At 44.1% G+C, this 27,773-nt stretch overlaps 1 protein-coding gene across 3 annotated transcripts in view; it reads right to left on the bottom strand.

Moving 5' to 3' along the window:
• PTPRR (protein tyrosine phosphatase receptor type R) overlaps positions 1 to 27,773 on the bottom strand; it is a 315,415-nt gene that overhangs the window by 83,982 nt on the left and 203,660 nt on the right. For all 3 annotated transcript variants that reach the window (XM_073651783.1, XM_073651784.1, XM_073651785.1), the window contains one exon: positions 24,596 to 24,855. In XM_073651783.1, the coding sequence (XP_073507884.1) occupies positions 24,596 to 24,855 (260 nt within the window). The remainder of the gene's footprint in view (positions 1 to 24,595; positions 24,856 to 27,773) is intronic.

Here is a 27,773-nt window from a genome sequence, read left to right on the forward strand (position 1 = left end):
GACACCATTTTCCTGTGAAGTTCCAGAGCGTAACCGGACAGCAGCTTGATCATGACTATCGCTCGTGGCCACTTTTCACTACTGTAACTAATATAAAAGGGTGATCCTAAATATCATAATGAATCAATAAATGATTTCAGAAACCCCACTGTGACTACTGGGGAAAAGTGTTGACTGCTGTTACAATTCTATGAATATAAGTCTGGAGAGGCACTGCTTCTGTTATAGAGGGATTTTGCTGGACAGTGCTATGATTACTTTAAGGGAGATGCTGCACTGCTTTTTTTGGGAACTTCTTTAACTGCTGGCAGTGATAGGGTGATATGAAACTGGTATGGGTCTTGGTTGGAAGAACTAGATTATTTTGTAGAGATGGCTGATATGCTGTTTATTTTAGGGAAGGTACACCCGAAAATACAGTTCTAGAAAATGCTTATAAAACTTCTTCTGAAAACCTTTTGTATGCTGTGCTGTAAGTAAGACTACATTGCATTTTTGGCCTCTGTTTAACTCCAGATGTACAGTATATGTTAAACAGAGGCTTATATAGATGCCTTTAACAAACATATCATGAGTTTTTAAATAGCATTTAATGATTTATGCAATAAACAAATGCCATTATAGCTTACGGGTGGTGATAATAATAATAATTATAATATTAGTTTGATATATATAGCACCAATGTAATGCACACGCCCGGGCTGAGCGGCGTGTGCGTGTGATTGTAGTGATTCCACTGGGCCGTGCCGGAGAGTGAATGCCTGGAGGGGCGTAACTAGGTATTCACCCGATCCGACCAGGGTCGCACGACGGCATACGACGCCAGTGCACCAAGGAGGAACCGAGCAGAGGGACCAGGTGCTACTCCAGGACAGACCCCGGACACGGCTGTTGACCCACACAGGGGAATACAGGAACAGACTGGTAGGCTGGCACACAGACTGGTGGGTATAGGCAGGCACGACTGGTATGCAGGCAGGGGGGTACAGGCAAGCACAGCTAGAGTGCAGACAGGGAGGCACTAGCAGGTAGGAACACAGGCGGGATAGGACCCAGTACACACTGGGACTCAGGAACAATACAGGCCGAGGGGTACAGGCAAGCACAGCTAGAGTTCAGACAGGGAGGCACTAGCAGGTAGGGACACTGGCGGGATAGGACCCAGTACACACTGGGACTCAGGAACAGAACCACAGATGTGGCGGACAAACACAGCAGAGTGAGGCCGCCCAGAGAGGTGAGCGAGAACAGGGCAGGACAAGGCCGTCTGGAGCGGTGAGCAAGAGTAGAGCAGGACAAGGCCGCCAGGAGCGGTGAGCAAAGGGTCAGAGCTGAGCGAGACTGCCGGAGCAGTGAGCAAGAGTAAAGCAGGACGAGACCGCCTGGAGCGGTGAGCAAGAGTGGAGCAAGACTGCCGGAGCAGTGAGCAAAAGGATAAGAGCGGAGCGAGACTGCCGGAGCAGTGAGCAAAAGGGTCAGAGCGGAGCAAGGCTGCCGGAGCAGCGAGCAAAGGAGTCAGAGCAGGCTAGAACCGCCGGAGCGGTAAGCAAAGGAATCAGAGCAGGCTAGAACCGCCGGAGCGGTGAGCAAAGGAGTCAGAGCAGGCTAGAACCGCCGGAGCGGTGAGCAAAGGAGTCAGAGCAGGCTAGAACCGCCGGAGCGGTGAGCAAAGGAGTCAGAGCAGGCAAGGCTGAGCAGGGGGGACAGGGCTCTGTTCACACGGAACAGACAGGAAGGGAAAGGCAGAGCCAGATACCCACAGGGTACTTGCAGTGAAGTAGCGAGTGGACCACAAACTCACAAACGGGAGTACAGAGACAACAAGCAGGAGTTAGGTACGAGTTCAGACTCTGCAGAAAAAGGAAGGGAACGGACATAGAGGCAAAACAGGTAAAGGATAGGAGAGAGTTCAGACTGGAACTGAGTGTACGGAGGAGACCGACACTGCAGCGGAATACAGGAGCGGGTCTGGGAATACGGCCCCCAGAGAGGCAGGATGAACAGGCAAGGAGCGTGTTCAGACAGGACAGACAAGATACAGGAGCGGGTCTAGGTAATCGGCCCCTAGAAGGCGGGAGGAACAGGCTAGGAGCGTGTTCAGACAGGACAGACAAGATACAGGAGCGGGTCTAGATAATCGGCCCCTAGAAGGCGGGAGGAACAGGCTAGGAGCATGTTCAGACAGGCCTGGAAATACAGCCTCCAGGATAGGCAGACAAAAGAACACAGACAGGACTCAGTTCAGACACGGGAACTGATACCGCAAGGCAGGAGACATAGACAGGACTCAGCTCAGACACGGGAACTGATACCGCAAGGCAGGAGACATAGACAGGACTCAGTTCAGACACGGGAACTGATACCGCAAAGCAGGAGACAAAGAACGGGACCTGGCACCTTCAGAGTGCAAGCACACACTGAATGAAACACTATGCTCAGGCAGGGATAGATGGGAGCAGCTGAGCTATATACCAGGTGACAGACAGCAATAGGCTGAGGACGCACAAGGGGTGTGACCCACAGCAGGTACAAAAAGCAGGAAGTGATCGGGCGCCGCCCTTAAGCAGCAGAAACAGAGACAAACAGACAGCATGGAGGGAAGCCAGAGAGACATTCTGGACTGGAGATCAAGTGCGCGCTCTTGCACAGTGGGAGATGGACCACCATGCAAGGACGCCGCCAGGTATGTTACAGTACCCCCCCCCCTTACGCCCCCTCTTTTTCAGGCCTGCCAGAATCTTCCGCAGGGAATTCGAGGACCAGTCGTTCACTTCAAGGAGATCACTTCCACTGTCCACAGGAAAAACTGATCTCATCTGGTTAGCTAGGATGCTACCTCCTATCCAGCCATCCTCAGCAACAGACAAAACGGGTGGAGTACCAGGAACAGCACACAAGGAAGTCTCTCTCCACATATTTTCAGGTGGCACCCCAGAGGGTACAGGAGACAACTGAAAGTCCTTCACCGGGTTGGAGGGGGACAGAGACTTGGGGGTAATCTCTGCTTCGAGGTACATCTTGTCAAGCTCACAGGAAGAAATAGACGGGTTATCAGGTACATAATGAGGAAAAGTCACTGTCTCTTTGTTATCTGGTGGTACCCCGGAGGATTCAGGAAACAACTGGAGGTCCTCCGCCGGGTCAGAAGAGTGCAGAGGCTCAGAGAAAACATCTGCTTCAGAGTACACTAGGTCGGACTCACTGGACGAAGCAGGCGAGGTATCGGGTACCGAGTATAGGAAAGTCTCTGTCCATTCACCACCAGGTGGCACCCCGAAGGGTTCTGGAGACAACTGGCGGTCCTCCGCCTGGTCAGAGGGGTGTAGAGACTCACGGGTAACCTCTGCTTCAGAGTACACTAGGTCGGACTCACTGGACGAAGCAAGCGAGGTATCAGATCCAGGATATAGGAAAGTCTCTGTCCATTCACCACCAGGTGGCACCCAGAAGGGTTCTGGAGACAACTGGAGGTCCTCCGCCTGGTCGGAGGGGTGTAGAGACTCGGGAGTAACCACTGCTTCGGAGTACACTAGGTTGGACTCAGTGGACGAAGCGAGCGAGGTATCAGGTACAGAGTATAGGAGAGTCTCTGTCCTTTCGCTACCAGGTAGCACCCCGAAGGGTTCTGGAGACAACTGGAGGTCCTCCGCCTGGTCGGAGGGGTGTAGAGACTCGGGGGTAACTACCACTTTGGGGTACCCATTGTCAGGCTCACAGGACGAAGCGGACAAAGTATCGAGTACCGGGTGTAGAGAAGTCTCTCTCCATTTGTCATCGAGTGGTATCCCGGAGGATTCAGGAGGCAACAGGGGGTCCTCCACCAGGTAGTAGAGGTGCACAGACTCTGAGGTAACCACAGCTTTGGAGCTTCCTTGGACATGCACACCGGTTAAAGTGGGTGAAGCATCTGATGCCGGGTGCAGGAAGTTCTCCTGTGTGGAGTCTGGATGGGCAGAAGTCTCTTCGGGCAGGAGAACTGGTGCACTACCCACGCACATTACCCGTTGGGGCTTCTCCGGGATACAGGGAGATGAAGCTTCAGTAGGGACTTCAAGGTTGGGGTCAGGAGGTCTCAGGGAGGACAGACCCTGGTGTGACGGCTTGCCTCTACGTCTAGCACGTCTGGACTGCCTCTTGAGGTTGGGAGAAGTATTCCGGAAAGCGTAGTCACCCTGTGAGGATTCTGGGTGGGCAGTAGTCTCATTGGGCTGGAGGACTATTGCGCTACCCACACACATTACCCGTCGGGGCTGCTCCGGGATATTGGGAAGTGAAGCTTCAGCAGGGGCTTCAGGGTTAGCGTCCTCGAAGACCATACGAAAGGCCACCAGGAAGGCCTGCAGGTCAAGGACGACAGGATCCCATGCTTCCCATAGGGGGTGACCCATTTCAAGGTATCACCCGCTAGGTACTCAATCATAAAGGCCGCTTTAGCCCAATCGGAAGGAAAATAGAGAGGGTAGGCCTTAAAGTGTAGCATGCATTGCTCCACAAATGCACGACACTGTCTTGGATCCCCATAGTAACGTGGCGGATCCGCAGGAACGAGAGCTGATAGATCCATCTGGACGGTGCGTAATTCGCCTGGAACTCAGCTAAGGAAAAAAAAATTTATTTATTTATTTTAATGCATGTATTCGCTGGAAAACTTCTCAGAGAGCGAAGGCCGTGGGGCTCAACGGGAACCATGGCCTGAGCATGCTGTAATGCACACGCCCGGGCTGAGCGGCATGTGCGTGTGATTGTAGTGATTCCACTGGACCGTGCCGGAGAGTGAATGCCTGGAGGGGCGTAACTAGGTATTCACCCGATCCGACCAGGGTCGCACGACGACATACGACGCCAGTGCACCAAGGAGGAACCGAGCAGAGGGACCAGGTGCTACTCCAGGACAGACCCCGGACACGGCTGTTGACCCACACAGGGGAATACAGGAACAGACTGGTAGGCTGGCACACAGACTGGTGGGTATAGGCAGGCACGACTGGTATGCAGGCAGGGGGGTACAGGCAAGCACAGCTAGAGTGCAGACAGGGAGGCATTAGCAGGTAGGAACACAGGCGGGATAGGACCCAGTACACACTGGGACTCAGGAACAATACAGGCCGAGGGGTACAGGCAAGCACAGCTAGAGTGCAGACAGGGAGGCACTAGCAGGTAGGGACACTGGCGGGATAGGACCCAGTACACACTGGGACTCAGGAACAGAACCACAGATGTGGCGGACAAACACAGCAGAGTGAGGCCGCCCAGAGAGGTGAGCGAGAACAGGGCAGGACAAGGCCGCCTGGAGCGGAGAGCAAGAGTAGAGCAGGACAAGGCCGCCAGGAGCGGTGAGCAAAGGGTCAGAGCTGAGCGAGGCTGCCGGAGCAGTGAGCAAGAGTAAAGCAGGACGAGACCGCCTGGAGCGGTGAGCAAGAGTGGAGCAAGACTGCCGGAGCAGTGAGCAAAAGGATAAGAGCGGAGTGAGACTGCCGGAGCAGTGAGCAAAAGGGTCAGAGCGGAGCAAGGCTGCCGGAGCAGCGAACAAAGGAGTCAGAGCAGGCTAGAACCGCCGGAGCGGTAAGCAAAGGAATCAGAGCAGGCTAGAACCGCCGGAGCGGTGAGCAAAGGAGTCAGAGCAGGCTAGAACCGCCGGAGCGGTGAGCAAAGGAGTCAGAGCAGGCTAGAACCGCCGGAGCGGTGAGCAAAGGAGTCAGAGCAGGCTAGAACCGCCGGAGCGGTGAGCAAAGGAGTCAGAGCAGGCAAGGCTGAGCAGGGGAGACAGGGCTCTGTTCACACGGAACAGACAGGAAGGGAAAGGCAGAGCCAGATACCCACAGGGTACTTGCAGTGAAGTAGCGAGTGGACCACAAACTCACAAACGGGAGTACAGAGACAACAAGCAGGAGTTAGGTACGAGTTCAGACTCTGCAGAAAAAGGAAGGGAACGGACATAGAGGCAAAACAGGTAAAGGATAGGAGAGAGTTCAGACTGGAACTGAGTGTACGGAGGAGACCGACACTGCAGCGGAATACAGGAGCGGGTCTGGGAATACGGCCCCCAGAGAGGCAGGATGAACAGGCAAGGAGCGTGTTCAGACAGGACAGACAAGATACAGGAGCGGGTCTAGGTAATCGGCCCCTAGAAGGCGGGAGGAACAGGCTAGGAGCGTGTTCAGACAGGACAGACAAGATACAGGAGCGGGTCTAGATAATCGGCCCCTAGAAGGCGGGAGGAACAGGCTAGGAGCGTGTTCAGACAGGCCTGGAAATACAGCCTCCAGGATAGGCAGACAAGAGAACACAGACAGGACTCAGTTCAGACACGGGAACTGATACCGCAAGGCAGGAGACATAGACAGGACTCAGTTCAGACACAGGAACTGAAACCGCAAGGCAGGAGACATAGACAGGACTCAGTTCAGACACGGGAACTGATACCGCAAGGCAGGAGACTTAGACAGGACTCAGCTCAGACACGGGAACTGATACCGCAAGGCAGGAGACATAGACAGGACTCAGTTCAGACACGGGAACTGATACCGCAAAGCAGGAGACAAAGAACGGGACCTGGCACCTTCAGAGTGCAAGCACACACTGAATGAAACACTATGCTCAGGCAGGGATAGATGGGAGCAGCTGAGCTATATACCAGGTGACAGACAGCAATAGGCTGAGGACGCACAAGGGGTGTGACCCACAGCAGGTACAAAAAGCAGGAAGTGATTGGGCGCCGCCCTTAAGCAGCAGAAACAGACACAAACAGACAGCATGGAGGGAAGCCAGAGAGACATTCTGGACTGGAGATCAAGTGCGCGCTCTTGCACAGTGGGAGATGGACCACCATGCAAGGACGCCGCCAGGTATGTTACAACCAACATATTCCGCAGTACTTTAAAAATGGATGCAACTGTTAGTCATATAAACTGATGTCTATGATGGAGGCCATACATTTGCATCAGTCAAGAACATAGTATTCTAAAAGGAACATATTTTTTTTCCTGACCTCTGTTGGATAGAATAGCATTGTCTAACCATGCAATCCCATACATTTTTTTTGCAAAATACAGAGTTATACTAGCTGAATGTAGGGTTCAATGAACAATCTTTTAGTCTCTGTCTAAAAGTCTAATGGACATGTTTAGCTTGTACTTTAACCTTTTAAGGTCTACATGTCATGCATAAACAAAACCATAATGTGAACATATTGTAATATTCTATAAGGCTTCTGACATATACAGTGGTGCTAGAACGTTTGTGAGCCTTTCACAATTTTCCACATTTCTACATAAATTTGACCTAAAACTATATCAGATTTTCACACAAGCCCTAAAAGTACAGTAAATACACTGAACCAACTCCAAAAAATGAGTAAAAAATATTAGACTTTGGGCCAGATTCACTAAAACTTTCAAGGAAAAATTCTGGTGTAAAAGCTTTGAAAAGTCGCAAAATTTAAACTTGATTCAGAGCTGGGCCTAAATTTCACAACTTTGGTCGTCTTCATACCAGATTTTCCCAGCTCCACTGAAATGGGCTGGGGTGTGGCGAGATGGGGGCTTGTTGGAGCCGGAGCTGGAGTAGGATTTGTGGCAAAACCATGATACAACTTGCTCTTTGAGTGATCTTTGCTGGTTGACAACTTCCAGGGAAGCTAATAAAGGTCTTGAATTTCCTCCATTTGTACATTATCTATCTAATTGTGGATTGGAGACTGTTTTGAGATTGTTTTATAACATTTCACAGCCGGATGAGCATCAGCAACTTTTCTTTTGAGACCCTCAGAAATTTATTTACTTCGTGATATGATAAACTTTCATAAACATGTGTTGTGAAGATGATACTTAGATAGAATCCTGTTTTATCAATAGAACAGGTCTCCCACTCACACCTGATTGTCATCCCATTGATTGAAAACACCAAACTCTAATTTCAACTTCAAATCATCTGCTAATCTTAAAGGTTCACACACTTTTACCACTGACAGACGTGTTATATTGGATCATTTTCTTTATTTAAAAGATTACAAAGTTGAATTTTTTTGACTCATTTGTTGATTTGATTCTGCTTCTGATGTAGTTTATGTAAAATGAATGCAGAAACATGGAAGATTCTGAAGGGTTCACAAACTTTCAAGCACCAGTGTACATTTGGTACTTCTTCATTCCAGAATTCATGTTACTTTAGGTCTACATAAATACAGCTCACATTCTAAATATAAAGTGCTATTGCTTAGCATTATTAAAGGAAATCTGTTAGTAGGATCAACCCACCTAAGCCGTCTATATGGAAATGTAGGTCATAGGACGCTGAATAAAATGATACCTTGATATATGCGAACCGATGTCTTATTCCAGAGAAATTCACATTTTCCTTTTATGTAAATAAGCTGTTCAGGACTATGGGCCAGACACTGATCTCTGTGAGAATCTGCCGGCAGAGACCATTCTTAATAACAGGGGTGTTACCAGTGTGACATGTAACTAACACAGAACAGCAGAACTGAACTTTGTCTTCTTACAAACACATTTGCTGCAGTTCTCACAGCTCTGCTGTATTAGAACCCTGTCTGCCTGTGAGATGGAAACTAAAGCTGAGAGGAACCTGCAGATGTGTCAGGTATAATCACACACAGCTCTGCAGTCAGATGAGAAGAGCAGAGAGTGGCCATTACACATCACACTGGTAACTCTCCCTTTCATTTATGATCATCTCTCGAAGCCGATTCTTATGCAGATCAGTGACCGGTCCATAGTCCTGAACAGCTCATTTACATACACTGTGTGCAGAATTATTAGGCAAATGCGTATTTTGATCACTTTGATACTTTTCATACATGTTGTCCTACTCCAAGCTGCATAGTCTTGAGAGCCAACTACCAATTAAGTAAATCTGGTGATGTGCATCTCTGTAATGAGGAGGGGTGTTGACTAATGACATCAACACCCCATATAAGATGTGCTTAATTATTAGACAACTTCCTTTCCTTTGGCAAAATGGGTCAAAAGAGAGATTTGACGGGCTCTGAAAAGTCCAAAATTGTGAGATGTCTTGCAGAGGGATGCAGCAGTCTTGAAATTTCCAAACTTTTGAAGCGTGATCACCGAACAATCAAGCGTTTCATGGCAAATAGCCAACAGGGTCACAAGAAGCGTGTTGGCCAAAAAAGGCGCAAAATAACTGCCCATGAATTGAGGAAAATCAAGCGTGAAGCTGCCAAGATGCCATTCGCCACCAGTTTTGCCATATTTCAGAGCTACAACGTTACTGGAGTATCAAAAAGCACAAGGTGTGCGATACTCAGGGACATAGCCAAGGTAAGGAAGGCTGAAAAACGACCACCTTTGATCAAGTAACATAAGATAAAATGTCAAGAATGGGCCAAGAAATATCTTAAGACTGATTTTTCAAAGGTTTTATGGACTGATGAAATGAGAGTGACTCTTGATGGGCCAGATGGATGGGCCAGAGGCTGGATCAGTAAAGGGCAGAGAGCTCCACTCCTACTCAGACACCAGCAAGGTGGAGGTGGGGTACTGGTATGGGCTGGTATCATCAAAGATGAACTTGTAGGACCTTTTTGGGTTGAGGATGGAGGGAAGCTCAACTCCCAGACCTACTGCCAGTTTCTTAAAGACAACTTCTTCAAGCAGTGGTACAGGAAGAAGTCGGTATCGTTCAAGAAAAACATGATTTTCATGCAGGACAGTGCTCCATCAGATGCATCCAACTACTCCACAGCATGGCTGGCCAGTAAAGGTCTAAAAAAAGAAAAAATAATGACATGGCCCCCTTGTTCACCTGATCTGAACCCCATAGAGAACCTGTGGTCCATCATAAAATGTGAGATCTACAGGGAGGGAAAACAGTACACCTCTCAGAAGAGTGCCTGGGAGGCTGTGTTGACTGCTGCATGCAATGTTGATCAAAAACAGATCAAGCAACTGACATACTCTATGGATGGAAGGCTGTTGAGTGTCATCATAAAGAAAGGTGGCTATATTGATCACTAATTTTTTGGGTTTTTGTTTTTGCATGTCAGAAATGTTTAGTTCTAAATTTTGTGCACTGATATTGGTTTACCTGGTGAAAATAAACAAATGGAATGGGATTATATTTGGTTTAAAAACATTGCCTAATAATTCTGCATAGTAATAGTTACCTGTACAAACAGATATCCTCCTAAAATAGCCAAATCTAAAAAAAAAACACTCCAACTTCCAAAAAAATTAAGCTTGGATATTTCTGAGTCTTTTGGGTTGATTGAGAACATAGTTGTTGATCAATAATAAAAATAATCCTCTAAAATACAATTTGCCTAATAATTCTGCACACAGTGTATAAGAAAAACTTGTTTTTTTCTTTAATAAGACATTGGATCACAGATATCAAGGTATAATTTTATTCAGCTTCCTATAACCTGAATGCCTACATAGATGGCTTAAGAGGGTTAATATGGGACTGTATTATAAATGTTCAATATTGATGAGAAGTGAGCTGATTCTCAAAGAACTATAAAAAGTATTTACTGTGCTTAGAGGAGTAAAAGCAAAACATATTTATTTAAATAGCTAGTTTCATTCAAATAGCTATCACTTCTTCAGTTTGTTTATTTTGCATTTTTTTACATTTTGTACATACTGTATGTTATAAATGTCGTTATGCAGGTGCACACTACTACAGGAAAAGGTGCACACTACTACAGGAAAATACTTTTAAAATAGTGACCTGCTGGTATTATTCCTCTGAACGCCTATACCACTTACAATTGGCAGAGTCATCTTTATGCTGGAGATGATCTAACTCCAAAGGCACACTAACCCACATATTATAGTCCTGTCCTAAGATACAGCCTTTTTGGCTGGACATAAAAAACTCACTTCGCTCGCTAGGCATAAAAGAATGGGACCTTACTGCCCCAGAAATACTGCTATCCCTGCCTACCCATAAATATAAACTTAAGAAACACGCACTTGTTCCACTATTACTTTCTTGTGCAAAAAATCTAATCACGACTCGCTGGAAACAGGTTTTAGCACCAACCTTACATGACTGGGTAGAAAAAGTACAAGATCTCTATCGCTTAGAAGAAATCTCAAGTTGGGAAACCGGATCCCATGACAAATTTGTAGATACCTGGTCCCCATGGTACACAAACTTCCAGTTGCTTGCGTGCCCCCAATCATCTCCCGCGGCCCCGACCTCAACCACTACTTGAGTCAATTACCCTAGACCTAAATCAATATGCCACGATGACGGAAACCACTAGTGGTTGGAAAGGCACTGACGTTAACCATCACAGCCGATAAGCTCGCACCTCCCCTTGACAAATTTAATTTGATGTTTTTACTGAACTTGACATGACATCTAATTCTATCATGCACGACTTGCTCGCCTGAGACTATATATCCCAAAGTTCTTCACCATTCCACCCCCCCCTCTTTCTTTCTTGTTTAAAAAAAAAAAAATTCTAAATGAAAGTAAATGTTTATTAAACATTTTTGACTCACTAAGTAATAATTTGAACAATATTTACTGTATTTGCTATCGCTTTAATATTATATGTATACAAAATTCCTTAAATAAAGATTTGAGAAAAAAAAAATAAATGTCGTTATGCACTTTAGCATTTTGTCAGTTACTTACTAGATGCCAGGAGGTCACATAACTCTTATACTTTGCTCTTTTCAGCCTTCACATAAAACTGCATCCACCCTATCTGTCGCCACAGCAAATAATAAGTGACAAGACGAGATATAATGCACAGAGGATATTCACTGATGGAAATGCCTGAGTTGGAGATTTCAGAATTATTTTCCATTTGCAGCACATTGTTAGAAAAGATCTTCTAAGTATATAACATTATCTGCTGCTGATAAAGAATTATTGTGATAGGTATATAATTATTATTTGCCATTCCATAATCTCTTCCCCATCTTGAGGCTGTAAATAATCTGGATGTTAACGCTTTGATTAAAGTTACCCTGACTGTAATCTTACAAGGTTATTTTTTTTTTTATAGAAATAGGTTATTGTTTTATATTATACTATTCTATCACTTTTCATATTCCACTTTCACTATTACAATATTACAACACAGGTAAGTCACAATTACATGTCACAATTAGTAGGTGTGTGTGTCAACAGGTGTGTCACAACCTGAAAAATGTTTGGAGGCAAGTAAATAGAATAAAGTCCATGTGTCAGACACCTTTGTACTGAGCTGTTTTTTTATCTATTTTGGAACAGAAATCTATGAATTAAATCCCTTTTGTGCAGGTCTACCCTAAATTGTTATTGTACACTGCTCAAAAAAATAAAGGGAACACTTAAACAACAGAATATAACTCCAAGTAAATCAAACTTCTGTGAAATCAAACTGTCCACTTAGGAAGCAACACTGATTGACAATCAATTTCACATGCTGTTGTGCAAATGGAATAGACAATAGATGGAAATTATTGGCAATTATCAAGACACACTCAATAAAGGAGTGGTTCTGCAGGTGTTTTTGTCACTTTTGAATGTTGGTTGTGCTTTCACACTCGTGGTAGCATGAGATGGACTCTACAACCCACAGAAGTTGCACAGGTATTGATGTGCCATCATCCAGGATGGCACATCAATACGAGCTGTGGCAAGAAGGTTTGCTGTGTCTCTCAGCGTAGTGTCCAGAGGCTGGAGGCGCTACCAGGAGACAGGCCAGTAGACCAGGAGACGTGGAGGGGGCCATAGGTGGGCAACAACCCAGCAGCAGGACTGCTACCTCCGCCTTTGTGAAAGGAGGAACAGGAGGAGCACTGCCAGAGCCCTGCAAAATGACCTCCAGCAGGCCACACAAATGTGCATGTGTCTGCACAAACGGTTAGAAACCAACTCCATGAGGGTGGTATGAGGGCCCAACGTCCACAGATGGGGGTTGTGCTCACAGCCCAACACCGTGCAGGACGCTTGGCATTTGCCACAGAACACCAGAATTGGCAAAGTCGCCACTGGCGCCCTGTGTTCTTCACAGATGAAAGCAGGTTCACACTGAGCACATGTGACAGACGTGACAGAGTCTGGAGACGCTGTGGAGAGTGATCTGCTGCCTGCAACATCCTTCAGCATGGCGGGTTTGGCAGTGGGTCAGTAATGGTGTGGGGTGACATTTCTTCGGAGGGCTGCACAGCCCTCCATGTGCTCGCCAGAGGTAGCCTGACTGCCATTAGGTACTGAGATGAAATCCTTAGACCCCTTGTGAGACCATATGCTGGTGCAGTTGGCCCTGGGTTCCTTCTAATGGAGGATAATGCCAGATCTCATGTGGCTGGAGTGTGTCAGCAGTTCCTGCAAGATGAAGGCATTGAAGCTATGGACTGGCCCGCCCGTTCCCCAGACCTAAATCTGATTGAGCACATTTGGGACATCATGTCTTGCTCCATCCACCAACGTCACGTTGCACCACAGATTGTCCAGGAGTTGGCGGATGCTTTAGTGCAGGTCTGGGAGGAGATCCCACAGGAGACCATCCACAACCTCATCAGGAGCATGCCCAGGCATTGTAGGGAGGTCATAAAGGCACGTGGAGGCCACACACAATACTGAGCCTCATTTTGACTTGTTTTAAGGACATTACATCAAAGTTGGATCAGCCTGTAGTGTGTTTTTCCACATTAATTTTGGGGGTGACTCCAAATCCAGGCCTCCATTGGTTAATAAATTTGATTTCCATTGATAATTTTTGTGTGATTTTGTTGTCAGCACATTCAACTTTGTACAGAACAAAGTATTCAATGAGAATATTTCATTCATTCAGATCTAGGATGTGTTATTTGAGTGTTCCCTTTATTTTCTTGAGCAGTGTATGTAAAAATGACGTGCAAATGGGTACAGTACATTCTAGATATTGGCACTCCTCCCATCAAAGTTTTTACCCTCTTAATATATTGCAATCATCATTTTATATAGCATTGTGTACTTACAATTGCTCATTTTGCCTTCTACCCAGTTAATTCTTCTGTTTTCCATTAGGTCTATAACATCACGTGATTAAAAACTGACTAGCTGAATCCTTCTAAGCTCTATGTAGAAACAAGAGGTCAATTTTCCCTGTATGAGTCACTGTAAAAGTCCCTGACAGGGGGAGGAGGCAGCAGCTGGGTCAAGAGTTGAAGTGAGGAATGATAAATGCAGGGACAAGAGACTTCCTGTTTCTACACAAAGCAGAGAAAAGAGAAGAACTGGCTGGGCAGAAAGGCAAAATGAGCAATTGTAATTACATAGTGCTATATAATATGATGATTGCAATATATTAAGAGGATAAAAACTTTGATGGGAGGAGTGCTTCTTTAATAGGCAGCAAGTGAACACTTGATAGCATAAGGATCTAAGTGACTTTGACAAGAGCCAAATTGACTGGATCAAAGCAACTTCAAAATGTAAAGTCTTTTTGGCTGGTCTGAAATAGTGGCCCAAGGGAAGTCAAAAAATGAACTGGCTATAGGGTTCATGTTTCCGATTCTTGGGGAGTGAAGGCTAGCTAGTTCATTTGGTCTTAACTCCCAAAAGAGCTACTGCAGCACAAATTGCTTCTTTAGATAACGTTAGGACTCTTTCCACTCTTGGGGAAATGAAATAATTTAACAGAATAAGTATAAAAATTCAATTTCTGGCAAGATTAGTTTGAATGGATAAAAGGATGTCTAAATCTCCTCCACTAACATCTGATTGGCTAAATTTGATTAAAAAGATCAATGCTTGCGAAATTATTATAAATAAAGAAAATCAGGGCAGGAACAAACTTGACTATGCAATGAGTCTTTGGGATAGGATAAGTTAGTAAATGGAAAGTTTATATACAGTACTGTGCAAAAGTTTAAGGCAGGTGTGGAAAAAATACTGCAAAGTAAAAATACTTTCAAACATAGAAATGTTAATAGTTTATTTTTATCAAAAAACAAAAGCAAAGTGAAAAAGCAAGAAAGAGAAATATTAATCAAATCAATATTTGCTTTGACCACCTATTGCCTTCAAAACAGCATCAATTCTTCCAGGTACACTTGCACACAGTTTTTGAAGAAACTCAGCAGATACTTATCCATAATGTAATATCATCAGGGAAGCATCTGATTAGATCCAAATTTAGTCTGCAGCAGGACAACGATCCCCAAACATAGAGCCAATGTCATTAACAATTATCTTCAGCGTAAAGAAGAACAAGGAGTCCTGGAAGTGATGATGTGGCCCCCACATAGCCTTGATCTCAACATAATTGAGTCTGTCTGGGATTACACGAGAACACAAGGATTTGCGGAAACCCATCCACAGAAGAACTTTGGTTCGCTCCCTACTGAGTTTCTTCAAAAAGTGCAAGTGTATCTAGAAGAATTGATACTTTGATGTTGTTCTGAAGGCAAAGGATGGCCACACCAAACATTGATTTTATTTAGGTTTATCTTTTGTTCATTTACTTTGTATTTTATAGTCTTTTTTTCCACAGCTACCTGATACTTTTGCACAGTACTGTATATATATATTTTGTCCTTTCTCCTTTCTCATCCCCTTTTTCTTTAACTCAGAAGGGGTTTGGTGGGGGACAGTTTTGGATGGTAGATGGGTTTAATCGGAAAAAAATATTGTCAATATTATTTTAATTTCATTTGAAATTTTTCTAGTATTGTGTGAGATTTTTATCAAAATTACATATGTGTTCAAATAGATAAGTAATATTTTATTAAAAAATAATAAAGATTTTTGGAAAATCAACAAAAAATGCTGGCTAGGATAGAGAAGTGGATACACCCAATGTGCCTCAACTTGCTACTGCCCCGGAACTTTCATTAACCTCTCACTCAGCACAGATCTGCTGCAGAATCAGCTGTCAAAGTGCCGGGCATGCTTACAGTAGCCACTCACTGTGTACTGAGTGGTGATTGAAGCCGCTCTGGATACGTGTGTATAACAGAAAGCTGGCAACTCCTTTGAGGAATGAAGTTAATTTTTTTCTGGTAGTCACACTTTCAAAAATATGTCCAGACAACATTGTAAGGCTATTAACCTGCTGATTAACCCTATATAGTATTTAGGGAGATGACAGGTACCTTCTAATTCTGGCTAGAATAGAGCGTTGTCAAAACCTAATTGTCCAAAATAATCACCCAATTTTCATCAGAAATCTTGTATTAAACTGTTTGAATGTCGCAACATTATAGAACAACTTGTAGTTGCACAAAAGTGTTGGCACTAGATACCACTTAACACCTTCACAGTACAAAGGCACATAAGTGATAACTCCTCTTCTGTATCTAGGTAAAATATAATAAAAAAAAGCAATAGTATAGAGGGCATTATAGATCAGGACTTAGCAGTGTAGCTGTGAATTCAGCACTAAAAGCATCAGCATGAGCCTGTGTGCCTATGTCTCATTTAGTCTGCTTTTCACTCTGTTCCTCCCTCCCCCTCCAGTGAACTGGCAGATCATGTTGTCTTGTGCTGTTTAGCAAAATTATGAGTTCACGAAGCAGGGGAAATTAAATAAAGTGTCTCACAGGAGGAGAAAGAAGCATATTTTCCCAATAAGATATGATACAAAGCTTATTAAACTTGCCTGTACTATTAATTTCTGAAAACTTTCATAGACTTTAGAATGCACACCCTAATAGTAGGGGGCTTCTTTTATTTTGCATGCTTAAGGGAGTGGAGTGCTATGTTGCTACTATTCTATCTTTCCTGCAGTCTTCAGCACTGACTTGAGGTGGGCTTACACTAGCTGATGGCAGCCATTTAACGAAAATTAATTAGCTAATTGGCGATCATTTAATAGCGTGTTTATACAGGCGGACCGTACTTCCAATGCATACAAAATTATTGTTAATAAGTCATTCTGTGCACATAGCCTTTTATTGTCCTCATCAAGGCTCTGATTGATGATGTCCATGGTTTGAACAACATGAATCAGTTGACAATTTCCCTTTAAAAATTATTTTGCCTGACGAACAAGTGTTTTGATCATTCTTCAGTTGATTGTCAGCTTGATTACTTTCACATTTTTGGGAAATGACCATTTCCTGTAAACATGGTGTGAATCACCTGACGAATTAGCAAAATTAGCCCAGAATGATTGTAATCCGATGATAATGTCATCAGAATGCGGTCTAATATTTTTCTCGGACCTGTAAACAGGAATGGGTGAGTGCCATCCAATTATCAGAGGCAAATCGTGCATACTACGATGAGCCATCATTGAGCTGAGATCTAAATCTGCGCATGCGACGCCTCTGGCGGCCATTTTCCTGCAGCCCATCACTGAGAAATCTATGGGCAGAGCGGGGACTCCACTCCTGCCTCACCGCCGTGATTTTGTTGAACATTTTTCATGCAATAAAATGCAATTTAATTATTTAAAAATCATACAATGTATTTTTTTTAAATTCTGTCTCACAGTTGAAGTGTACCTACGATAAAAATTACAGACCTCTCCATTATTTGTAGGTGGGAAAACTTGCAAAATCAGCAGTGTATCAAACACTTATTTCCTTACTGAATATCTAAACTAATATATTAAACAAATGCACACATATATTCAGCTATAAACAAACACGTACAGTACAGACCAAAAGTTTGGACACACCTTCTCATTTAAAGATGTTTCTGTATTTTCATGACTATGAAAATTGTACATTCACACTGAAGGCATCAAAACTAGGAATTAACACATGTGGAATTATATACTTACCAAAAAAGTGTGAAACAACTGAAAATATGTCTTATATTCTAGGTTCTTCAAAGTAGCCACCTTTTGCTTTGATGACTGCTTTGCACACTCTTGGCATTCTCTTGATGAGCTTCAAGAGGTAGTCACTGGAAATGGTCTTCCAACAATCTTGAAGGAGTTCCAGAGATGCTTAGCACTTGCTGGCCCTTTTGCCTTCAATCTGCGGTCCAGCTCACCCCAAAACATCTCGATTGGGTTCAGGTCTGGTGACTGTGGAGTTCAGGTCATCTGGCGTAGCACCCCATCACTCTCCTCCTTGGTCAAATAGCCCTTACACAGCCTGGAGGTGTCTTTGGGGTCATTGTCCTGTTGAAAAATAAATGATGGTCCAACTAAACGCAAACCGGAAGGAATAGCATGCCGCTGCAAGATGCTGTGGTAGCCATGCTGGTTCAGTATGCCTTCAATTTTGAATAAATCCCCAACAGTGTCACCAGCAAAGCACCCCCACACCATCACACCTCCTCCTCCATGCTTCACGGTGGGAACCAGGCATGTAAAGTCCATCCGTTCACCTTTTCTGCGTCGCACAAAGACACGGTGGTTGGAACCAAAGATCTCAAATTTGGACTCATCAGACCAAAGCACAGATTTCCACTAGTCTAATGTCCATTCATTGTGTTCTTTAGCCCAAACAAGTCTCTTCTGCTTGCTGCCTGTCCTTAGCAGTGGTTTCCTAGCAGCTGTTTTACCATGAAGGCCTGCTGCACAAAGTCTCCTCTTAACAGTTGTTGTAGAGATGTGTCTGCTGCTGGAACTCTGTGTGACATTGACCTGGTCTCTAATCTGAGCTGCTGTTAACCTGCAATTTCTGAGGCTGGTGACTCAGATAAACTTATCCTCAGAAGCAGAGGTGACTCTTGTTCTTCCTTTCCTGGGGCGGTCCTCATGTGAGCCAGTTTCTTTGTAGCGCTTGATGGTTTTTGCAACTGCACTTGGGGACACTTTCAAAGTTTTCCCAATTTTTCGGACTGACTGACCTTCATTTCTTAAAGTAATGATGGCCACTCGTTTTTCTTTACTTAGCTGCTTTTTTCTTGCCATAATACAAATTCTAACAGTCTATTGAGTAGGACTATCAGCTGTGTATCCACCTGACTTCTGCACAACACAACTGATGGTCCCAACCCCATTTATAAGGCAAGAAATCCCACTTATTAAACCTGACAGGGCACACCTGTGAAGTGAAAACCATTTCCGGTGACTACCTCTTGAAGCTCATCAAGAGAATGCCAAGAGTGTGCAAAGCAGTCATCAAAGCAAAAGGTGGCTACTTTGAAGAACCTAGAATATAAGACATATTTTCAGTTGTTTCACACTTTTTTGTTAAGCATACAATTCCACATGTGTTAATTCATAGTTTTGATGCCTTCAGTGTGAATGTACAATTTTCATTGTCATGAAAATACAGAAAAGTCATTTTCTCAGTAAATTAGAATACTTTATAGCACCAGCTTGAAAAATTATTTTAAAATCCAAAATGTTGGCCTACTGAAATGTATGTTCAGTAAATGCACTCAATACTTGGTCGGGGCACCTTTTGCAACACAGAGAGCTTGCTGCAAGCTCTCTGCTGGTTGGAACAAAATGATGGAGTTTCTTCTGTCCTCCTGGTGACATCACATCCTGTACCTTATACTACCACCCCTGCATTTTTTTTAGCAAAAACGGAGCAAATACCCAATTATTTTGATACCTGCGTTTTCATAGCGTTTTTGACAGACTTCATTGAAGTCAATGGGTGAAAAAGGATGAAAGAATTGACAAGCTGCAGTTTTGAATCTGCACCAAATTTGCAAGTCACAAATAAGCAATGTGTGCATGAGACTTCAGGATTCTCATTCACTTTCCTGGCATCAGGAATCCCTTCAAGTTTTGTGACAAAGAGGTTGAAAAATTAACACACTAAGCATTTGGACAATTCAATTACTTTGCAACGCTTACACAGACATATTCCCTACAGCTCAGTTATAGCTTCATTAGCACAAGGCTTCAAACAAAAAGATTAATAAAAATCAGAATAAAAAGTAAAATAAATGCTTTATCAATGTTGCAGTAAAAAAGGAGAAACAATTTTGTTTTTTCATAAATCTAGCTGTGACTTGATAAGTAAGGTTTATAATCTTGGGCTTGTCTGAGTCTATTGGGTAAGGGGGCCATGGTTAGAGGATGTCTTGGGAGATGAGGATCCGGCTTGCCCGATTATGGACTGCCGATTATGTTGTCCTCGGAGAGATAAGCCCCCCATCAGAGATGTTTCGCAGCGGCTCCCTACAGGTGCGATCATCCTGTGTTTGGAGGAGTCGGGAGAGACAACTGCCAGCTAAATGATCGTACGGCCGCCAGCTACTTATTATGTGTGGGGTCACTAACCTGTGTGTTCTCTGCTGAATTCCCCCCATACAGATTGATATTCATACTGATTAATAGATTATTATCAGATATTGTGCAAATGTCTTGACATTGTGTCTACGTGTTCCTGCCAGAATTTGTGTATGAGTGGCAGGTGTCGGGCATTGTTCCTTCTGATGAATTGGACGGCAGCACAATACCTACTGATGTGCACGTGATCAGTGCCAGACAACCTCCTTTAATGTTTTGTCACTACAAGGGCACAACTCTGAGTTGACAAGTTACGAAAAATATAACCTCCTGATGCTGAATAGACAAGCTCTGCTCTGCTACATCAGCTCTGCTACAACAGCTCTGCCCTACTACATCATCTCTGCTACAACAGCTCTTCTCTGCTACATTAGCTGTGCTACAACAGCTCTGCTCTGCTACAACTGCTCTGCCATACTACATCAGCTCTGCTACAACAGCTCTGCTCTGCTTCATTAGCTGTGCTACAACAGCTCTGCTCTGCTACAACAGCTCTGCTCTGCTACATTAGCTGTGCTACAAGAGCTCTGCTCTGCTACAACAGCTCTGCCCTACTACATCAGCTCTGCTTCAACAGCTCTGCTCTGCTACATTTGCTGTGCTACAACAGCTCTGCTCTGCTACAACAGCTCTGCTCTGCTACATTAGCTGTGCTACAAGAGCTCTGCTCTGCTACAACAGCTCTGCCCTACTACATCAGCTCTGCTACAACAGCTTTGCTCTGCTACATCAGCTCTGCAAATTTACTGCCCTTTAAATGATTCTGATGTAGACACAGGAGTGAGATCATGAGCATTTAGCAATTGTTGCACGTAATAATGGACTTGGTGGCACAGATGGTGATCATTGCATCTATTTAATTACTTGGGCATATTCTATTTTCTGCTGAAGAAATTAAAAAGAATAATCTTCCATTAAAGGGTCTGCCCTTCTCTGGGGACATTTTTGTTTTTTTTACTTAAATGCATATATTTTGGGCTAAAAATCTTTTTATTTTTTATTTGGTTTCACTAAAAATGATGAACCGTCTTGCTTTTACAGGCCCTATGATTCCCTGCACATACAATTTAGATGTGGTCTGTGGTCATACATCATCTGAAAGGAATTAGAGACAGATAAAGAGTTACAAACGCTCCCAGAACAAGTTCACTGACTGATTCTCAGGTAACTCATTATGCAGCCAGCAATAGACAGTGCCTTGAGCCTATAGAAGGCAAATCTTCCTAAATGTCTAATGAACCCCAATCACAAAAATCATTAGTAAGTAGTATTAAGAATAAAAAAGGTGGACAACCCCTTTGAAGCTCCGCTATTGTTATCCGTCCCGTTATCCAAAGAAACATGAGACTCACATTTTTGTGATCATTGAGGGTCACAGCAATCAGACACTGAATATCTAGTCTGTAGATTGGTGGTGAGCTGTAATTATGGGAGAACTATTTCCTTGCATTTGCCAGTTCTGATGCCACTTTTGGATTATTTTCTTCACTGGAGATACCCTCCATTTTAAATAAGTCAGCGTCAAGTTGAAGATGAAGTGACATGGTGTAGGGTGCATGTGCAGAAAAGAGTTGTTTCCACCTCCTGGGCCAAAAACAAAGGTCCTATGCTGTAAGGTTTAAGTCAGAGATTTCGAGCGGCATATGAATGATGTAGGAGACATCCATGGCCCTTAAAAAAAAGTGGGACTGGCTTAATTCAGACATGGCCAGTAGATCGGTGAGGTCCACCACCTACAGAATCGATTGACACCTGGTGATTCGGCCAGCAGATCGGTGAGGTCCACCACAACTTCCAGAATTGGTTGACACCTGGTGATTCAGCCAGCAGATCGGTGGGGTCCACCACCTCGAGAATTGGTTGATACCTGGTCATTCAGCCAGCAGATCCAGGTGGTCCACCACCTCCAGAATCAGTTGACCCCTGTTGATTCGGTGAGGTCCACCACCTCCCAGAATCAGTTGACACCTGGTGATTCGGCCAGCAGATCGGTGGGGTCCGCAACCTGCAGAATCGGTTGACACCTGGTGATTCGGCCAGCAGATCGGTGGGATCCACAACCTGCAGAATCGGTTGATACCTGGTCATTCGGCCAGCAGATCCATGAGGTCCACCACCTCCAGAATCGGTTGACACCTGTTGATTCGGTGAGGTCCACCACCTCCCAGAATCAGTTGACACCTGTTGATTCGGTGAGGTTCACCACCTCCCAGAATCAGTTGACACCTGTTGATTCGGTGAGGTCCACCACCTCCCAGAATCAGTTGACACCTGTTGATTCGGTGAGGTCCACCACCTCCAGAATCAGTTGACACCTGTTGATTCGGTGAGGTCCACCACCTCCCAGAATCAGTTGACACCAGGTCATTCGGCCAGCAGAAGTACACAGTGTGCGGAGCTGTGCTGGCTCCATACCATGTACTTTTGGCGGCTGCTGCACTAGATAATAGATGATATTGGACCCCTTCAGATTTTTCAGTCCAGGACAACTTCTTTCTTATGCCGTATGTAAGATCTCCGTAATGAAGAACCCAACAGAGAACAAAGGAGTTAGGTTACTGCTTACTACTTTGCCCATCAAGGTTGAAATTGATGACCCAACTTGCCCCAAGCAAAAACAACTGATTCCCTCCTGAAACCGTACCCCCGTACCTCTTCTAGCTGAACTAATTTAATTGAGTCTGAAAAAGCGCCAGTCATAATTAATTTATCACTCTGTCTGCCCAGTTTTCTATCAAGAAATAATGTAAGGCAGCACGGTGGCTCAGTGGTTAGCACTGCTGCTTTGCTGCGCTGGGGTCCTGGTTTCAAATCCCACCAAGGACAACATCTGCAAGGAGTTTGTATGTTCTCTCCATGTTTCTGTGGGTTTCCTCCGGGTTCTCCGGTTTCCTCCCACACTCCAAAGACATCCTAATAGGGAATCTAGATTGTGAGCCCCAATGGGGACAGTGATGATGTCTGTGAAGCGCTGTGGAATTATTGGCGCTATATAAGCGAGTAAAATAAATAAATAAATAAAAATAATCTCACAAAAAGAAGATTGAACACACTGGCGCTCACAGACTGTTGGTGGTTAAAGCTGCTGCGGAGTCACATACACATCCCCTCTATCTGCTATCAGATTATCCTATTAGATCCATTCATATGTCTGCTTTAAGACCCACCCTTTATTCATCTGTAATTAGTATGGTATTTCCTGCCTTTTTTATATTTCTAAGGTTTATGATTTCTTCACTGCTAGTTTACCATAAATGTAACTTTATTTTTTTCTAGTGTACATTAACTTTTATTTACAAATGTCAAAGTTTACAATAAGCATATATGCAAAACCCTCAATTTTTTTAACTAAAATAATTTTCCTTAAGATCTGAGCCCAGATTAGCGGTAGAATAAGGGTTAATTTTGTTGTTCTGAAAGGGAACCTGTCAAGTCCTAGTTGCTATATACACTGCCCCCATTGCTTTGTTAGGGATGCAATGTGCATCACTAACAAGCTGTTTTCATAAAAATTGGTGGTAGTATAATGATTTTATAACTCTATATATACTTAGATCCTACCTGCTCGTATTCAGTCATAGGGGTGTGATTCTCTCATTCAGTCATGGGCGGGCGCAGCATCCAGTCACTGCTGGCATCGCCCATGTATTTGAATACTGCTCCCGGCAAGGTTGCGTCTAGATTGGGGGTGATTTTTTGTGCTCCTCACTTTAGCCACTCCGATCTAGACGCTTCACAGCTGACAAGTTTAGATCGTAGTTGCTGGAGTGAGGTCCTCAAAAAATCACCTCCGATCTAGACGCAACCTTGCCGGGAGCAGTGTAGATAGTAGATAGGACGTGACAGGTTCCCTTTAAGAATCAATTAAGAAAGACTTTTCTTCTCTTGTGAAGAAAGATGAAATTCCTAAATGTTTGTTCATGGCACAGGACATTTCTAATTTATAAGAGGCCTAACGGAATAAACTGAGCAAATAGTATGATCTTTGGGATACAAGGTTGTTTTAGATACACTTGAGCTCGCCTGGAGCATCAATCAAATTTCCAGTAACTTTAGCTACTTTCACTTGTAGAGTTTGTATAGTCTTCTAAAGCCCCCCTCTGGAAACACAGGTAAAAATATACTTCCCGTGAATATGATCCGTGCTTATAACACAGCCACTCCTCTGTGGAAATGGACCATTGGGGTTGAAACCTACATGAATTAGCATCATCAGTGTACAACATTATAGAATACTATAGTTTTAATACATTACATGCTAGATTATGAAAAATAAAGCAGAATCATAATACTGTAGTTGGACACTAGTCAGAACAGAAGAACAAGGGAAAAAGGATGGAGAATGGTAGACATTATATTTTACAATGTAATATGCAAAACCTATGTGATAATTAATAATGACTCATGATATTGACTCAATAGGAAGACAAGTATGCATTAAAGATTACATTCATTTAGGAGTAATGAAAGGCTTACCTTTCTTGTAGGCCCACAGGTTTCATCTTAAATGGGGAGGGTCCTGCAGAAACTGGAAGTTTAAGCTCAAAGGTGCCTGGGCACTGTGGGTCCACAACAACATTCACAGCTTTGGGGATAGGACCAGGATGAACCATACTGCTCGAACGCTTTGCCTCTGACTGTGTAGGCTGAACCGAGAGCGGCGACAGGTGTATCTCTTGTTTTTTTTTGTCCTGACTCAATGAAAACTGGATCTTTTCTTTTAATCTGTAGAGTACCTACAGAGATAGAAACTAAAGAGTATCAACAATTTTCTCCTCCTACTGTATAAACAAAGCCTGAGCAAGCACACAAAAACCAAAGCTGTGCATTCAGAAAAAGCTCCATAATTTGTCCTGTGGGAGGTTTGCTTTCTACATTGTAAGGTTTATTTATTGTTTCTGTTTATAAAGATTGAACATGGCCATAAAGTTGGCGATACAGAATGTCTTCATTAGGAAAGCAAGTGATTAAAGAAAGAAAATATATATAACAAATTGTACTGCTTACAAAATACAGAAAATATTATTATTCTATATTTAGTTATTGTTTTTGCCACTTAAAATGTGCATCTCCATAATAAATAATAGACATGTCATATACTGGATATTACAATAGCGTATATTTACAAGTATGTCCAACACAACAGTAACGGAGCATTGATACAGACCAAGAATTGGTGAACGAGCATTCATAAGAACACTCATTCCCAATTATGGGCTCGTGTGAACACTCCAGTGATCATTGTTCATTGGGTGATTGAATTATTTTTGCCAGCATTATTCCTGTGTCCTATACGAGAGAGTTACTGCCAGAATCATCTGTCATTAGCATTTCTCCCCACCAAAGTAAACGGACTAGCAATTATGTTTTTGAACCATATTTTCCCTGACATAATCTGGCATGGGGGAAAACCAGGATATCCTCATACACATTAGATGGTCGGCTGATCCCACCGAAATCGTCACAAGGGAACAATATACAGTTAAAATGTTTGTCAACACTTTGCATAACAAGCTGTTAAGATTTGATCTAATTTAATAATTAAACTCTAAAAAAAGTTATCTAAGCCTGTCCATTCTAACATGAGTTGTCATCCATTTATGCAGGTTTGACCTGTCCTTACTCAAAATTGCAGAGGACCTCAGAATTGGAGCTGTTGATGCTCTTTGAAGCACCACTCCAGCATTTTTTTTTAAATTTTACCACTGGAGTGGTGTCACTAATCTAAGATCCCTGCCTCTAGTATTATACTTACTAGCCACTGCCTTCTTCTGTGCTCGGCGCCGCTCCAGGCATCTTCTGCAGTTTGTGACCTGCCAGATCGCTCCAGTGTTTGCTGGGCGAATCGGAAGTCAGTTCTCAATGTAAGTCTATGAGAGACAGAGCAAGTCTTGCATTGAGAGCTTGTTACCGTTACCTCTAACTTTTGGTCAGTGATAAGATCTTTCACAATATGGCGAATAGGGAGAGGAGCGATGCTGGGAAAAGTAGAAGAAAATAGCTGGTAAGTAAATTACAGGGGCAGGAAATGTGGATTAGTGCTACCACTCCTGCGGTGAAATAAAAAACACTGGAGCTTTGCTTTGAAGGGACTTTATCATCTATATTTTTTTTTACTAATTAAAAGGAAGCAGTCAATTGATTAATGCTGTCCAAACCACAGACAACATGAACCAGAGCCTGGCTGCATGATTGCTGCCAGGTATACTTTTCTATGAAACTCTCCTACATTTCAGAGAAAATATAGTTTGACGCTGGGCTAGTCTCATCTATGCTTGTGGCCGGCTCTCCAAATTATAATTTCTTTGAAACACCAAATCTTTTAAGAGAAAAACATACCTGGTTGCAATCATGCAGCAAGGCTCTGATTCATGCTTTCCGCAAGAATCAAGTGGCAGGTTCCCTTTAACTCCAGATACTGCTAAATGTTTATTTGTTTTGATTTTGTGAGTGTATTTTTTTATTCTAGCTACTCAAACAGTTTTACTTAGAGACATTGGACAATACTTCATAATCACAGTGTATTATTATTTTTAATGATGGCTACAATGAGAATTATGGTCAATAAATTTGATTACACTGTACATATTTTTTATGTTATCTACGGTACATTGTGTAAACAGAGTGTTTTAGGAAAGATATTGTATTAAACCCTTTTCATAGTTGAATTTACAGGAACTGTTCCAAATTTTCAGAAGCAATCCCGACAATTTCCTGCATGTCCCACTCTGAAAATGAGAGGTTTACTTAAATCGGACCAAAAGTGGGAGCTATCATCCGAGTTTGTGACTATTCCATGGTGGTCCTGGGGGCTGGACTTAATTTTTCCCATTACAAACAGAAATGTTGAGAACTATGCTTTTTCAGGTAAACAAAAAAAAGTAATTACCGTATTTTTCGGACCATAAGACGCACTTTTTTTCCCCCCAATTTGGGAGGAGAATGGGTGCACGTCTTATGGTCCGAACCTAACTTACCTGTGGTGGAGGGGGATCGCAGGGCCTTCCGTTCCCTCGCACCACCAGGAAGGCGGCGGCAGCAGAAGAAGAGGGGAGGCGGGCTGGTATCTGGCTGGGGGCCGGGGTCTGGCCGGGTACCGGTGTTTGGCTGTGAGGCAGAGCTGCGTAAGCGGCTTTCCCGTGGCCGCGGCCATGATCCTGAAGCTGTGATCTACAGGAAAATGGCCGCCAGAGCCGGCGCATGCGCTCTGCCACGCCGGCGGCCATTTTCCTGTAGATCAAAGCTTCAGGAAGATGGCCCCGGGCACCGGAAGCCGATCTCACCGTTCTGCCACACTGCTCACAGCAAGACACCGGCCCTGGTACCAGGCCCTAGCCCCCAGCACCAGGCCCTCAACACTAGGCCCTCAATGCCAGGCCCCCAGCGCCAGGTTCCCCAGCACCAGACCCCCCAGCACCAGGTTCCCAACACCAGGCATTAGGGCCCCAGCCCCAGGCACCAGGCCCCCAGCCAGACACTGACCCCTGGCCAGGCACCGGCCCCACAGCATTTCACCTTTTCTGCTGTAGCCACCAGGTTCCTGAGGGAGGGAACGGAGGGCTTTGCGATCCTGTTTCACCACCACTGCAACTGCCCACTGCTGGAGCACCGGCTTGTCGCATCCTGGGTCCGCAGAATTCCTCCACTTCCTGAA

This window comes from Phyllobates terribilis, unplaced genomic scaffold (genome assembly GCF_046119375.1).
Source record: "Phyllobates terribilis strain yellow unplaced genomic scaffold, ASM4611937v1 Scaffold_11__3_contigs__length_659146591, whole genome shotgun sequence".
Classification (NCBI taxonomy): domain Eukaryota; kingdom Metazoa; phylum Chordata; class Amphibia; order Anura; family Dendrobatidae; genus Phyllobates; species Phyllobates terribilis.